This window comes from Cygnus olor, chromosome 14 (assembly GCF_009769625.2).
Source record: "Cygnus olor isolate bCygOlo1 chromosome 14, bCygOlo1.pri.v2, whole genome shotgun sequence".
NCBI lineage: Eukaryota > Metazoa > Chordata > Aves > Anseriformes > Anatidae > Cygnus > Cygnus olor.
The window spans coordinates 99,178-115,702 of record NC_049182.1 but is presented as its reverse complement, the minus strand read 5'-3'; the positions used below and the strand labels follow the sequence as shown (position 1 = coordinate 115,702).

The following is a 16,525-nucleotide window of genomic DNA, read 5'->3' as shown; positions in this document are numbered from 1 at the left end:
AGCTTTAATCCCAAAGAACAGAAGTTTCCCAGGGTGAGGCAGGAGTGCCCTAGCTGCACTAACCTGCTTACAGGAGGTGCTCATACTGTTCCAAGGTACATTCTTGTTTGTCAGGGTCACTGCTGCTGACCAGCTTTTTTATAGAGGACTCAAGAGTTTCAGAAATATATTTTTGTAGACAATAACTAAACTGTGAAACATTGAAATAAAGCATGTAAACAAAAACTGATAGCACTGTCCTCTGTACAGATGTTATTCTCACTTCAGTTCTCTCCTGACTCGTTAGAAAATGTTTGATTACTTCTTGGATATATTTTAATAAAGTTCTCTAAAGAACATGGCTGCTGTCTGTGGAAGGGGTGGCCTGAGATGCAGCGTATATTGAAGGGGAGGGGGTGTAAAAAAAACACAAATGAAACTGTACAGGTGTGTGTCTGCATCAGTCACACTTTCTCACAATAAATGGGCTGGATCTTGCACACAGTCACTTCCTATGTCAGCCACGCTAGCCACTAATTTCCTTTGGATTCTGGACAGTTGACCACCAACAAAGACTGGAGGTAACAGACTGAAGAAGCAGACATTTGGTGGTTAAGGGATAACTTTGGATGTAGCCCAGTGTTTACTTAAGTGAATTCTCTCAAGTTGAAATTGTGGTAACTGGTTTTGTAGGCTTCCAAGTCTGTAGCTTGTATGTACATGTTAACAGCAGTAGCTGGTTTTACCCTTTTACCTCTGAAATTAATACATGATACAACCCATGAAACAATTTTCTACTATAAAGTCAGTGCCACAGAATTAGCAACAGAAAAATGACTAGGTATTTCTATAGTTGAGAATATAAATTTAACTGAAGTTTGATGGCCTATACTCCCTGTATCAATTATTAATGAAAGTCTGGAAAACCATTCCTTTGCTTGGAGGATAGTGTGGAGTTCTGATGCCTGTAATGTTTGTGTTTGCATGATTACTGGCCTTTGAACATTAACAAAAGACAAAGCACTAAAATGCTAGGACTCTTAAGAGTTGATGTTAACTGTTATACTTCAACACCGAGCCCAGGGATGTATCCCTCAGACTAGATGACCTGTCCTGTCATTCAGTATCAAGCATTCTCATGAAGAGTATTAAAATAAAACACACAGGCAGCATAGGGCAGAGAATCTGTTTTGCAATTATGTTAACTACAAAAATCCTATGCAAATGAGTGCAAATTTTAGTTGGTTACTAAGAATGAACTTCTTAAAGAGATGGGATTAATCTGGCTGATGTCAACAAAGACAAAGTAGACTCAGTACGTTGCTTGTGCATTTTTGAGTTATTTTGTAGAGTTTAATACTTCAAAGACAACTGAAGAAAAAATGTATACTTAGTGAAGCAAAAATAATGTTAACAGATCTCTGAGGATAGAAAAATAATTAACAAGGTATTTGTAAAGCTGTTAAGAACGCATGTAGTCATTTTTCACCCTCAAAAAAGGTATGCTTGTTGACGGTCAGCTTGAATTTTTCCAGCGTGGTATATTAAGCCAACAGAGATGCCTTCTTCAACTGGATTTAACACGTACTTACACTGAGTATTCTTCCTTGGGTAAGCATTTATGCAGTCATGCTTAAATTTTTACTTTGGTTAGGTAAGACTATTTTGAAATTCCTTATCTGAATTATGTCATCCAGACTCACAGTTACCTAACTACTTTTTATAACTTGTCTAGTTTTCTGTACAGTGTTCCTCTTCTCTATTTGATTCCTTCCATCAATCAGTATTACCTTAGGCTATTATGAAAGAAAATAAAGGTTAAAAAAAATAACACGTACATACACACATTAAGGTTTGGGGTATTTTTGGCCTTCATTACTGAAGGGAGGAATTCTGAAATGAAGTAAAAGCAGGCCATTTAAACAGACCTACTCATGAAAACTTCACCTTGGATTCCATCTGCCACAGGATTCCTTTGAATCTATTTTTAAAACAGCTTCCTTAGAGTTCAAGAATTTCTGCCTTAGAGTACAAGAATTACTTGTAAAGGGAAAAATATAAAGGCTTGTGCAACTTCTTGCTGCTTTCTGGTGTATTAAGAATCTGGTAATGTGTACTTTTATAGAATTATAAAGAACACACAATAAGATTAACTTGAAATTCTTTTACTACAGGCACAAGTAGTCTTTAATGGAAGCTTGTGGTTTTTTTTTTTTTTTTTGGGGGGGGGGCAAGTTATTAGGTTGAACAGAATCATAGAATCATTAAGGTTGGAAAAGGCCTTCAAGATCATCTGGTCCATCGCCCTACTAGCAATGTTACGCACTAAACCATGTCCCTAAGCACCAAGTCCAACCTTTCCTTAAACACCCCCAGGGATGGTGATGCCACCACCTCTCTGGGCAACCCATTCCAATGACTTCTCTCTGAGAAGAAATGTCTCCTGATTTCCAACCTAAACTGCACCCCTGGTGCAACTTGAGGCCGTTCCCTCTAGTCCTATCACTAGTTATCTGTGAGAAGAGGCTGACCCCCAGCTCCCCACACCTTCCTTTCACATAGTTGTAGAGAGCAATAAGGTCTCCCCTGAGCCTCCTCTTCCCCAGACTAAACAACCCCAGTTCCTTCAGCCGCTCGCTCCTCACAGGACTTGTGTCCCAGGCCCTTCACCAGCTTCAGAGCCCTTCTCTGAACACGTTCCAGGGCCTCGATGTCCTTGTAGTGAGGGGCCCAAAACTGAACACAGCACTCAAGGTGCGGCCTCACCAGAGCAGAGTACAGGGGGATGATCACCTCCCTGCTGGCTGCACTATTCCTGATACAGGCCAGGATGCCGTTGGTCTTCTTGGCCACCTGGGCACACTGCTGGCTCGTGTTCAGGCGAGCATCAGCCTGCACCCCCAGATCCTTTCCCTCTGCACACCTTTCAAGCCACTCTGCCCCAAGGCTGTAATGCTACAGGGGGTTGTTGCGGCCAAAGTGCAGGACCTGGCACTGAGCGATGTTGAATAGGTATGTATTTCATGAGTTATCTCAGAAATTCCTACGGGCAGATAAAGCTTCCAAAAAAAAGTCTTCTCAGCTTCTCTAGATTTAATAATGTGTCTTGGAACCTGACCCGTATTTTATCTGCATCCCACATGATGACTAAAATAATAAATAATAAAAAGTACAGATAATGGGATGAAATGAAGAAATAGACTTCTGAGGACAGGCACATAATACAAACTTGAACTCAGCATCTTACCCATGTCCCGGTAAACCGTATCTCTGTAACCAGAAACTAACAAAGATAAAACAGTCATCTTCTGAAAACAACCTGATGCAGTTATTTGGAATACATGTAGGTAAAAGCAAACAACTTGCCTTTCCTGATGATTCGGTGTCAAGTTAACTGTGACTCTCCCAGAGTGAGGAAACAGTAAGGACAAAAAAAAAATGTCCTCAAGATCATTGTTCTGATACTGACCAAAGCGCCTACTCCTCACTGCAGTCTGAGTGCTGTTGGGTGCACGAGCGGAAAGCCGTGAAGTGCCCATCTCTCTAGGTGCAGGACTCTGCGTCTGTTGTGGTTGAGGATGTTGGAAAGGAGAGGGGCTGGGGCTCCGCACCATTCTACGTGCGGACTGTTCAAGCGTATCGGCTAATCCTGGCAGCAGCATCCCCGTAACGCAATGATGTGAAACGGTATTCGCCGCCTGCCAAGCGCCGTTTGAAATCCGCCACATCCCGCGGCGAAGGGCCCGGGCTAGCGACGCCGCCATTCCTCCGCGGCCAGCTCACGCCCACCTGGCGCGTTCCAAACTGCCGCTCGGACCCCGCAGCCACGGCTGTCATCACGCTGCTTTTTAAACGCGCGTTTACCTCCAACTTTAGGTAACGGCTCCCGAGCTGCCGCCGCCCCGGACCGCGACTCCCGACCCTCCCCGGGACTCCTGGCAGCGGCTCCGGAGCCAGGCGGGGCGGCGCGGGGCACTGTGGGGCAGAGGCAGGAGGGGGAGGACGGCTTGCGCCGGGTGCATGCCGGGAGCGGGGCGGGCGCTGCTCGGAGGCCCAGCGCGGGGCGGTCGCTCGCTCGGTGTCTCGGGGCGGCGGCGACCGGTGGGCTTGGGCCGGCGGTGGCGGCTCCTGCCCGGCGGGGATGGCGGACGTGGCGGCCTCCCCCGTGGGGAAGCGGCTCCTGCTGCTGCTGGCGGCGGGGCCGGGCGAGGGCGAGGCGGCGGGGCCGGAGCCTGGGCCTGCGCTGCCCTCCCGGGCCTGGCGGAGCGGCACGGTGCGAGCCATGAGCGGGGCCGTGCCCCAGGACCTGGCGGTGAGGCCCCGGCGGCGGGCGCGGGGGTGGCGAGGAGCCGCGGGCGGGGGGCGCTGGCGGGCCGGGCCGGCCGCGCGCGGGCCGCGGCCTCCCGCCGCGGGTGCGGGCCGCTGCCGGGCAGGGCTGCGGGGCGGGCGAGGCGCAGAGGCTGCGGGGCGCGGCCTCCCCGGGGGGTCGCGGCGGCGCCGCGCCGGCGACCCGCGCGCGCTGCCCCGGAGGGCGCCGCCCTGGGGGGCGCCGCTCCCCGCAGGGCCGCACGGGCCGGGGAGCGGCGGGCCCGGCCTGCGGCGAGCGCGCCGCCGGGACGGCCCCGCGAGCCGCCGGGGCGGGGGGCGGGGGGCTGCCGCAGCCAGGGGGTGCGAGCTGCTGCGGCGTGCCGCTGCCGCGTGTGCGCGCGACTTCTGGATGCGGTGTTCCGGGAGGCCCTTACGGGTTCTCGAGCAGCGTCGGTGATGCTCCGTGTCTAGAGACGCCGCTCCGAGCTGGGCTTAGCGGCTTTATTGTCTTCGTTTCTGTTTTCAGCGGTAGCGATTTGTGCTGCGTGTAATGTGTTTAAACGCTTTTCTTGGTTTCATTTGGCTTATTTGTAGTAAGCACAGTGAAACTCAAGTGAAGACTTGCGGAAGAGTTCTCAAAAGACATCCATGCTGTTTCTCTTTGTGTGTGCCAGTTCTCCAAGTGTTCATTGGGAGTGAAGATGTGCTATGGAGGTGTCTGAGAACTTTGGCTTTTAAAATGACCCGTGGTACAGGAATGCAGCTGTGTTTGTGAAGAGTTTTGTCGGCTGTCTTTATGATTAGTTTAGTTTTGTTGTCGTTGCAACAAGTTCTTTGGGTTTCTTTGCGGAGTTGCAACGCTGAGAAGTTTTCTTGCCTTCTTAAAATGACATTGCTTTCTTAGCCCTGGTTTTAGGAAAAGCATCTCTTTCTCTCTTTTACCTAAAGGTGCCTTAGTTCATAGAAGAATGAAACTGGGGAAGACTGTGTTTTTTAGCAGAGAGCAGATTAGAACAGACAACTAAAGCTTTGAGTAAGAAGTAGCATGCTGGTTTTAGCTTTGAAATTCCTGGTGGCCTGGCCTGGCACCCCCCAGCTGTGGCTGAGAATTGTGGTGATGCACTCTAGCTGATGCCTTATTTGTCTAAGGAGGAAAAAAAAAGTTTAGAAGAGGAGATCTTCAAAAGTAAATTAGGAGAGGTGTGGGAGACTCCACCTGAAGTGTGGAAACATACTGGGGCTAAGACCTGATCTGAAGAGCTACTCTTGTAGAAGACTGCATTTGACATGTATCGGTACCTTTGCATTATGGTCCCATCTGACTCAAATAGGACTATGATGTAATGAATTTTTGCTATTCCTGATCTTACAATCTTACTACTGTTTTGGTGGAAGGACCGGTGGACTGTGTGGGGTTTTTTTGTTTGTTTGGTTGGTTTTTTTTTTTTTATGGATCTCTGCCCAACAAAAAGTATTCACTTGTTTCCTGGTTAGTTGTTGCTGTTCAACCATGTGACATCTGTTAGACTGTTTTGACAAAGGAAAAATCAACTTCTGTGCTTGATAGCGTAGGAAGTAGTTTGCTTTCTTTTTGTGTGTGTGTATGTGTAAATTCATAACTTTCATGTTCCTTACCTAGTTCCTTTCATCAGTAATTTTTCAGTCAGCACTGTTTCAGTGATGCAGCTATCTCTAAACACTGTATTCTCCAAGGCTGTGAAAGAACTCTTAAATGTGAACTGAGTAAAATACTTCAGGTGGATTTTTCATAGTTCTGTAATGTGGAATATTTAGTGTTGTCGTGGAACCTTCCGTACAAAATGAACACCACTTTGACAATAATTGGTACAAGGGCTGGGAGGCATCTCCTGTGAGGAGAGGGTGAGGATACCTGGGTTGTCCAGTCTGGAGAAGAGGAGGCCGAGAAGCAACCTCACTGTTCTCTACAACTTCCTGGGGAGGGCAAGTGCAGAGGGAGGTGCCGGTCTCTTCTCCCTTGTCACCAGTGACAGAACATGCATTGGAATGGCACAGAGCTGCACCAGAGGAGGCTCAGACTGGACATTAGAAAGAATTTCTTTACTGTAAGGGTGGTCAAACACTGGAACAGGCTTCCTAGAGAGGTACCTGATGCCTCTTGCCTGTCAGCGTTCGGGAGGCATTTGGATAATGCCCTCAGTAACATGCTTTAACTTTTGGTTAGCTCTGAAGTGGTCAAGCCGTTGGATTAGATCATCTATGAAGGTCCCTTCCAACTGAACTATGCTATTAAGATGTATTATCAGAAACGTTGTCTTTTTTATAATTCACTCAGCCAGAAGTGAGGATTTGGCACCAGGCAGTCAACCACACTTAAAGGAATTACTGTTCTAAGATAAAGTAATAATGTGGATGAGGTCTGAAGAAAGCTAGAATAAAATGTGTTCTGCTCTGAGTGACTGAAGTCTGTGTTTTCTTGTGGTGTCCTGTAAAGGTAGTTTCACTTAGTAGCCCATAGTCTCTTGTTGGCTTTTAAGAAATATAGAACAGTTTTATATCTGTGCCTTTCCAAGGCAGGAAACCAGAGAATAGGCAAAAAGTATAACATTTAAAGTGTTTCAGAAAGCTGCTAAAATAATCTTTTAATATTGGAAAAGCAGTATTACTTTAGATTACTACATGTTTTTTGTGGTGTCTTCTTCATAAGCAATTTCATGGAATAAAGCTGATATTTAAGAATTACCTGAATTGCGGAATAAGCTCAATTTACTTTGCAAGTATCAGAAATATTTGAGTTAACCACAGATATCAGGGCGACCTTATCGCTCTCTACAGGTACCTTAAAGGAGGCTGTAGCGAGGTGGGGGTTGGTCTATTCTCCCACGTGCCTGGTGACAGGACCAGGGGGAATGGGCTAAAGTTGTGCCAGGGGAGGTTTAGGTTGGATATTAGGAAGAACTTCTTTACTGAAAGGGTTGTTAGGCATTGGAATAGGCTGCCCAGGGAAGTGGTTGAGTCACCATCCCTGGAGGTCTTTAAGAGACGTTTAGATGCAGAGCTTAGTGGTATGGTTTAGTGGAGGACTTGTTAGTATTAGGTAAGAGGTTGGACTGGGTGATCTTGGAGGTCTCTCCCAACCTAGACGATTCTGTGATTCTGTATTTCAACTAATTTCTCTAGGTCACTTTATGCATCCTCCAAACTGTAGATGAAACATACTGCAACTCTATAGGACTGGATTTAGATCTGTGTGCCTTCAAGCAGTTTTGGGATGCTACTTGAAAGTCATCTTGGCAGTAGGGAAGAATGTTGCGAAAAAGTACATATACTGCCCATATGGGGTAGGGTGTCTGCGGGTACACGTCTGCTGCAGAATTTTCATGTTACCTGATTGAGACTGAATAGGGAGCTTGTAAAGGCATTCAGGTTGCAATAGATCTGGAAAGAAGAGTTTGCATGTGGGGAGTTGAAGCTGGGACACCATGCAAGTGGCAGGAAGGTTCACAACAAGCTGGGATTACATGGTATCAGTTGCTTTCTATGCCACTCTAGTCAGTGTCACTTTCTTCTGTCCTGCAGTGATCATTCTGTCAGCAAGTTACTTGCGTGAGTTTGTATGTCAGAAGGATATCTAAGGGTAATAGACTGTGGAAGGTGTTCCCGTCTTTGTCTCATTAACTGTCTCATATTGCCGCAGTTGAAAGCAGAATACTGGGATGGATGGACGTTGTTCAGGCCAGTAGGTAGGGCATATCTTTAATGCTTCTTGATTGAAGAAAGTTGTAGATAGACCAACAGGACATTGGTTTTTATTTTTTTAAATAAATTTTTACTTGCTTTGCAAGTAAAATACTGTTCTTTGAAGGAGAGCTGACAGCAAAGCAGCGGATGTACATTTTTTCCACTCACTCTTTGATACTTTCTTGGTGGCCTAAGTACAAAGTATTATGAATGCTTTTTATGCCACGTTTTCTTCTGATGGCTGTTCTGTCTTCCAAGATGTGTAAGATAGACATCAGCACGGGAAAATCTGCATTCATCTGGTGAACAGCGTCTTTTTTGTCTCCACTGACTGCTTTTCTCAAGAATCAAGTGTCATGAGGGATTCTGTAACTACTCATTTACAGTGAAATGCAAGGAGCAGGGATGTGACGAGGGGGGTGGAATGCCTCTGCAGTTGTAAGTTGTGCAAGTCCCTTATTCCCCACCAGCTGGATAGGGAAGAGAATAGGAAAGGTAAAATTGCAAGAACTTGTGGGTTGAAATACAGATGGTGTAATTGGTAGAGCAAAGCTGCGTGTACGAGTAAAGCAAAGTAAGGAATTAATTCACCACTTCCCAGTGGCAGGCCAGCGTTTAGCCACCACTTCCAGGAAGGCATGACTTCATCATGCGTACTGGTTGCTTGAGAAGACAAATGCCGTAACGCTAAATATCGTCCCTTCTCCTATGTTTTCCACCCAGCTTTCATTGCTGTGCACAATGCCACGTGGTATGGGATATCCCTTTGGTCAGTCTGGGTCTCAGGTGTCCTGGCTGTCTCTCTTCCCAGCTTCTTGTGCACCCCCAGCATCCTCACTGTCAGGGCAGCACAAGAAGCTGAAAAGTCCTTGGCTCTGTCTAAGCACTGCTCTGCAACAACTAACACGTTAGTGTTTCTGTCAATGCTCTTTTCATCACAAATCCAAAACGCAGCACCATACCAGCTACCGTGAATAAAGTTAACTACCCCAGCCCAGTGCATATGTGCAGCCATGTCACGTTCTTACAGAAACATTGGGAGAAATCTTTTTCCAATAAGACTTAGCAAGTGCAGTGTAAGTTTGTGTATCCTTTTCTGTTTGGTCCTTGAATAGTCTTTTAAAATGGTCATAAAATGTGCTTGGTTATACAGTAACTTCTCTTGATAGTGTTAGAGTACTCTCTACACTTGATGCTTAATGCTTCCAGTTTTGACTGCTGATTAAAGAATCCAAACAAAATTCTGTTTTTCCTCTGCATAGTTATTGTTTCAAGGTCATTGTGCTTGTGACTTCAGTTGCACGATGCTTCATGCTTTCGCTTTCAAACTATCGTTGTCTATATCTAATAGTTTGTGCTACTTCCTTTTGATTAGATGCCCTGTCTAATCAAGGCATTGGACTTTTCTATCAGTGGCAGGATTACTTTCTTCTGTAGTTTGTAAGTATGTTTTCTTTTGAAACTGTTTTTATTGTACTTACTTTTAGTTGGAAAAAGTCTTACTACTTACCTCTTGTTATCATTGATTAACTAACTGATGATGCTTTTGTGAGGTGGTGCTGCTTGGTAGCGACTGCCATGTGTTGTCAATACTTGCTGCCAGGAGTCCCTTTTTTGTGTCTCGCCTATACTAGATTATGATGCTCCTTTTGCAAAACAGAAAGATGGGAAAGTTTCCTCGTATAGTTTTCTTTTCCTTCAGTTTTTGAATGTATGTGGGTTAGGATTAAAGGGAGGACAGGGTTAGGTGAGGACAATACATTGGGGGTCTGCTCCAGGCCACCTGACCAGGTAGAACAAGCAGACGAGGCCCTCTAGAGGCAGATAGAAGCTGCCTCCCGTTTGCAGGCCCTGGTTCTCACGGGGAACTTAAACCACCCTGAGACCTGTTGGAGGGACAACACAGCAGGACATAAGCAATTCAGAAGGTTCCTGGAATGCGTTGCTGCCAACTTCCTTCTCCAAGCAGTAGAGAAGCCAATGAGGAGAGGTGCTCTGCTGAGCCTTGTTCTCGCCAGTAATGCAGGGCTCGTTGGGAATATGCAGGTCAGTGGCAGCCTTGGCTGCAGTGACCATGAAATGCTGGAGTTCAAGATCTGTAGGGCAGTGAAAAGGGTGAATAGCTAGCTCACAGCCCTGGACTTTGGGAGAGCAGACTTTGGCCTCTTCCGGGGTCTGCTTGGTACAGTACCATGGGATAATACTCATCAGCCTGGAGAAGAGAAGGCATGGGGAATCTTACAAATGTACATAAATACCTGAAGGGAGGATACAGTAAGGACAGAGTCAGGCCCTTTTCAGCGGTGCCCAGTGCCAGGACAAGAGGCCATGAGCACAAACTGGAACACAGGAGGCTCTGTCTGACATCAGGAAGCAGTTTTCCACTGTGAGGGTGATCAGACTTTGGCAGAGGTTGCCCAGAGAGGTGGTTGAGTCTTCCTCTTTGGAGATACTCAGAAGTTTTGTGGACATAGACCTGGAAATTGGCTCTGGATATCTCTGCCTGAGCAGGGGGCTGGACCAGATGACCTCCAGAGGTCCCTTCCAACCTCAACTATTTTGTGATAATTATTAATCAGTATCAGCCTTTAAGCATAGTTGTTTCCTGTAGTAATTGTGGAGTTTTTGGCCATATGTTCAAATCCATTTGTTATCTGGCTCAATATAAATTATTTCAAAGGTGGATTTTTCTCCTTGATTTTTTCCATAATTTTCCAAATTTTGGGAATCAGCCATTCTAAAACACATAGCAAATATATATTTCAGGTAGATTTTTTTCTTCTTTGCTTGTAAGAAAAATTCAGTAATCATGCTTCAAAGTTTTTTTTGTGCATAGGTGTAAACTTCATTGTCTGCCATAATGGATTCCAAAATAACACTTTGGATGCATTAGCTATTGGAATACTGCTGTAGTTTAATTTTTTAGATCTAATTAATGGTGGTACTAGCTGCATGAGATCTCAGATGTCTCGCAAGTTGAAATCTCAGTATCTATATCTACCTTCTTATTTCTTCTCCTACTTGTTGACAACGGAGTTCTCTTCTTTCTGCATCTTAATGAGTAAGAGGTCATGGACAAACCTGTTACCCAGTTTCACTTGGTAGTCTGCAATAGATTCCTACCAGTGCCTCCTTTCTGGGCATAAGTACTATTATTCCAATTTACAGATGGGGAAACTCAGCCAGTGAGAATAAATGGCTTGTCCAAGGTCATGCAGGAAGCCTCTGATGGAGCAGGGAATTGAACCTGGGTCTCTGGCTACTCTCTAGCAACTGATGGACCACCCTTCCTTTCAAAACTAGGTAAAATTTAAGACCATTTTAAGGGATATTTTTGAACTTGGATTTTTTTGCCTCCTTTTTTTCCTAAGCATATAAAACCCTAAAATGTAAAGTTTTTCTTATGTTTTTCGTAGATAGCATCTACATTAGTTCTTTGTGCAAATTATAATGCAATAACCTCCAGTAGTTCTATCAGAAATCATGTTTGGAGCCTGTGTCATGTGATGAAAAAGACCAATATCTGTGTCCTATCTATGCTACGTCTTTTGTTACTACTTTTGTAGTGAAACTGGTGTTAGAAAATTTGGAGAAATTCTATTTGAACCAGGCTATAGTTCTCTAGAGTGTATTAAGACCTGAGTGTTAGTGTGACAGCTACACAAAACTGTGCCTTCTAGACAAACACTTCAGGCTGTCTTTGTATATCAAATAAAGCAGAGCAACAGCTCTGCTTTCTAGCGTCACTTTTCTTGGGACAGACAGGCAAATAAATAAAAGGGGGGGGAAGCTAGGAGAATAACAGGTGTTCGTGTACCCTCTGTTTTTTTGAGTTGCAGTAACACTTTTTGTAGATTAAAAAAAATTACTAAAATTGTTATTCTTCATAATTAGATACTGCTTAAGGAAGGCATTTTTTGGTATAGGAGAACTTGGGAAATCTTGCAGTCGCATGTTGTCTAAGCATCATCATTTTTTTCTTTTATGCAATACAGACATACCGGCACTAATTGCATATCTTGTTGATATCATCAATAACACTGTTCAAAAGTTTTGGTATTAGAAAAGCACAGTTGCTGTCGTTATCAGTGGGTTGTCTGAACGAGTCGTGAGCAGACGTGGAAGGGTCAGCAGGTGGTAGTATATGTGACCCCACAAATTGCAGGGCCATTGATATATTGGAGAGGTAATTTATTCCAGGGTTTCCAGGGCTTTAGCATGCAGACATTTCCCTTTTGACTCAAAACTAGAGTGTTTTCAAATTAAACTGAGAACTTCCTTTTTTTAATCTATAATGCAACAGCTTTGCTTAAAGCTTCTGAGTTTTACAACAGAGGTAGAGTATTGCTGTTTACCACTTTACATATCAAAAGCGAATATTTGTTATTCACTCTCCAGTCTGTCTAATCTGTCCTTGCTTTAGGCTTATCTTTCAGGATTCCCTTAGTGGTTTTCTCATACCCACTAAGTGTATGAGGCATCAGTTGAAGAATATGCTGTAGTTATATTCTGTAGTCATACGAAGTAATGTATGTGCAGTGTGCTCTGCAAGTCAGCTTCTGCTTCTTGCATACCCTGTACACAGAAAGCAGTTTCTATTGTAGATTCTGGAAACAGGAAGTGAAAATGTAGCTGTTTGTCTTGAGGCTTGCAGTCCTTTGGTGTAATCTTTGGGAAACTACTGGCATAATTTTTCCTAATGCGATGTGTGGTGTTGCATTGGATTGGAACAGCTGCTCTCCATATCTGTGTTGAGGAAAATACTCTACCTGGTATTGGTTTAGAATTAATAATGCCTTCCTTTGGTGGTTGTAAATCAAAGTTTGTCAGGGTGTGTGTGTGTGTGTGTGTATACATAATATATATAATATGTATTTATTGCTTCTTGTATACCAAAGTGGAAGAAAACCGAGTATTGGACATAAAGTGTGTAAAACAAACTTGCCATGACTTCTCTGTTTTGCAAGGAAGAGAGATGAGCTTAATATGATAATGTTGTAAGACTTTGCTCTCTTTTTGACCCAGATTCTGGATCTGAGGTTTCAAAAAACAAAACAACAACAAAAATTGCAAAGTCTGTTTTCTGAGTTAAGTAACAGAACCATTGCTACTGCTGACAGTCACGGTATTTCTCACAATTTTTAGTAAGCATCTTAAAGAAATGTGGAACACCCATCTTGAAGTTCATCAAATACTATTTTTTCTAGGGCTGTGGTGAAGTTGTTTTTGTTCTGTGTTTTGTGTTTTAAACCAAGGAGTAACTTGTTACATTTGGAGCTAAAAGTAGAGCTTTTCCAATTTATCAATTTATAATGATTCATAGAAATGTGAGGTGTCTCATACGTTAAGACTGGAAGAAATTTTACATATAGTCTGATTTCACGTGTGTCACAAGATAAGTTGACTCAAGTCTTGTATAAAGTAGTAAATTAATAGGTATCATTATTTCTTTGGGACAGAGCAGTAAGCTTTGCTTTACTGCTTGCTTGAATTTGGCTGCCTTTATTAATCCTTGCCAACTACTTTAAGGGGTTTTGCTAGCAAGAAGTGTTTTTTCTGTGTAGTTGTTTATAAAATCTCTATTCCTTTTAATCAAATTCTTAAGTATCGTAAGAAAAGACGTGTATTTCTAGCATCTAGCTAGCATCATTCCAGAAGTTCATTTTGGCCACCTTTTTCATATAACATAAGAGAATCATAAGATGATTACCTGACTAATATCATACATACAAACAAGCAATTCCGCTTTCTACTCTTAACATGATAGTCCTTTCTTAAAGTCATATTTTACTGTCATAATAGCACAGATATATTATTAAGAAAGGTACAGGCCCAGAAACAGAAAAGGTGTTTAGTCAAACTTTCTTTATTGATGTAACTTGTTGAATTTGAGGAAGGATATCTGGAAAAATGCAGTTGTCTTTCTCTGCAGGGCAGCTTAGGAAGTAATGGAGATCAAGAATTCATCAGGAAAGCTGCTTCATGTTTTTTCCCTCTCTTGCTGGACAGATTTTGAGTCTGGAGGAAGGGGTGGGGAAGAGGAGAATGAGTGGTCTCCAATACCTCTATTAATGAGGATTACTGGTAAAGCAGAGAGCGGTCTGTTACCCTCAATGATCTTGCAATTATTACAAAACTCTGTTTTGACTATCCAGATTAAGGTCTTTCTTAACTGATTAGGAATTTCTTTCTGTTCACCTGAATTATTTTTGGTTATATGCGTGTAGTATGTAAGTTCTGTATCTAAAAGATTGGAATGCAACTTCATTTTAACATTTAATAGCACTAATTGTTAGGGCATGGAATGAGACTTGTAACTTGTTCCTGTTCTTAGCATTCTTGCAGTATAATTGCGTATGGATTTGATGTTTGCCATTTGTGACAGGGAAAAATGAGGATGGTATCTGAGAACAGTGATTTAGAATTGTAGTGCAATTTATGTTGTACTTATAATGTCATTAAAAATCTAGGAAGTATTTCTAGATGCCGTCAGAAATACTTGCATTTGATTCAGGAAGTTTAATGTTCGAGGTGACACAAAACTTCTGATAGAGAGTGGTTTTCATAAACATAGGCTTTCCTGTCTGAAGGATTTGATTCGGTAAATGTCACTTACAAAGTTATCTGTACTGATACACGCCATCTGTTGAAATGCCAAGTAGGAGTCTGTAAATTCTCTAGCAATCCCAATGTACAAGAGGCTTGCTTTGGGTCACCAGTTGTATTTTGGGATAAATAAGTTTCAGATCTTTAGTTTTGCGCGGAGAAATGCAGCATTTGGAACCAGTAGTGTGTGTTTGGGGAATAAATAAATGTTCATAGTTTAGTAATTGCTGTGAATTCTAGTCCTGTTTCTTTTGAAATATGATAGTTATGCAGATGTGATGGTTCTCAGTGTTATCATTAAAATACTAATCCCAATTTTTCTGATTAAAGTTGCTGTATTCTCATCAATAGGGATTGTAAAAATTGATTTTTTTCTACTCTGTCTGAAAAGGGCTAAATTATTTTTTTTAATCAGATCTTTGTGGAATTTGATGGCTGTAACTGGAAGCAACATGCCTGGGTGAAAGTCCATGCTGAAGAAGTTATAGTGTTGTTGCTGGAAGGATCACTGGTTTGGGCACCTCGAAATGATCCAGTTATGCTTCAGGGGACTCGAGTCTCACCTACACAATGGCCTGCACTGGTGAGTATTTGACCAAAAAGTTCTTGTATCCTCAGATTTGCGTGGGCAGTACCATGAAACACAAGGCTTGAATAGTACACCGCTCTGCAGGTACCAAAAATTGCTTGGAGACAGGCTTTTTTGAATGGTAAATAGGAGAGAAGGTAACTGGGAGTTTTAGTGCCCTTGGAAAAACATCTGAGAGGCACTTGCTTCTAGTTCATGCCCCAGAAATTGAATGCTGTTACCTCACAGAAATGAAGTATCTCTTACCAGTGTGTCTGAAGAAATGTGATAGATACATCAAAGATTATTTTTCCCTATTTTAGAACTTTGAGTGTGATAGGATTTTTTAAATTGTGAGAATAAGACTTTAGATCTCTGCTTGAGATCCTACTCTCTGCTTTTTAATAGGGTATGGGCCCATTGAAATGTGTTTGCCAATCAAGGACCTTGTGCCTTGGTAGAATCTGAACTTGTTTTTTTAAATGGACACTTGAGCTCAAAGCAACAAGTTCAGCACTGCATCTCGCTCTGAGGGTTTTTTTACTGCGGTAGTCTTAAGTCAGAAGAAAGCCAGACCTTTACAGTAGAGGTTCTGTAGGCAGTGTTTTTCCTATAGGTGAGTTTTTTCCTTTCAATGGGAGAATAAATGTGCACTGCATTTGATATTCATGCTGTCATGTACAGGAGAGTAGAGTGTGAACAAATTTGATGATCTGTTAAGGCAAAAATGTCATACGTGATTTTAACACATGATTATTTAAGTGTGAGCATGAGACAGATTACACATTTCAAAGACTCCAGTGGTTGGCATATTCATCTTCCATCAGCAAGTTATATTGTAATGTTATCATTCTGATTCTGCTAGATATTCTTCCATTAGTAATTTGTTCTACGGTTTGTACTATCAATAGCGCACCTGGTATGAACTTCATCTTTGCTCAGAACAGTAGCAAGAAATGCTCCCATTCATTAACATGCCTATGAAGTACTTGCACTTAACTTCTGTGCAGAAATGAAAACACTCCTTTCAGAAGGCTATACCTGAAATATGTAGCATAGTTTGAACTGTTAACCCAAGTTTTTTTTAACCCGAGCATCAGAAGGTGCTTACCTATGAAAAATCAAATATCACAAAACACGTTTTCAGTTCTGCTTTAAGTTCCAATGAAGATGTGGAGCCAATTTTCTGCAATTTCTTGTATTGTATGTTATATGACACACTTGCAAGAATTATTTGCTTAGACATAATGAGTAATAGTTTGCATTAAAACTCAGGTACTAGGAAGTGCAGGTTGAGAAATGAAACTTTATTTTTTGATATTTAAATAGCATATGAAAACAACT

General features: G+C 42.7%; 1 protein-coding gene across 3 annotated transcripts in view; it reads left to right on the top strand.

Moving 5' to 3' along the window:
* The first annotated feature begins 4,035 nt into the window (after nt 1-4,035).
* Nucleotides 4,036-16,525, top strand: part of KDM3B (lysine demethylase 3B) — a 52,888-nt gene continuing 40,398 nt past the window's right edge. The window contains exons 1-2 of one of the 3 annotated variants that reach the window (XM_040573959.1): nt 4,036-4,291; nt 15,029-15,196. In XM_040573959.1, the coding sequence (XP_040429893.1) occupies nt 4,121-4,291; nt 15,029-15,196 (339 nt within the window). In that variant the 5' untranslated portion in view covers nt 4,036-4,120. Of the gene's footprint in view, nt 4,292-11,175; nt 11,311-13,981; nt 14,092-15,028; nt 15,197-16,525 lie in introns of those variants that run through there. The other 2 variants (XM_040573960.1, XM_040573961.1) reach the window with 2 other exon arrangements.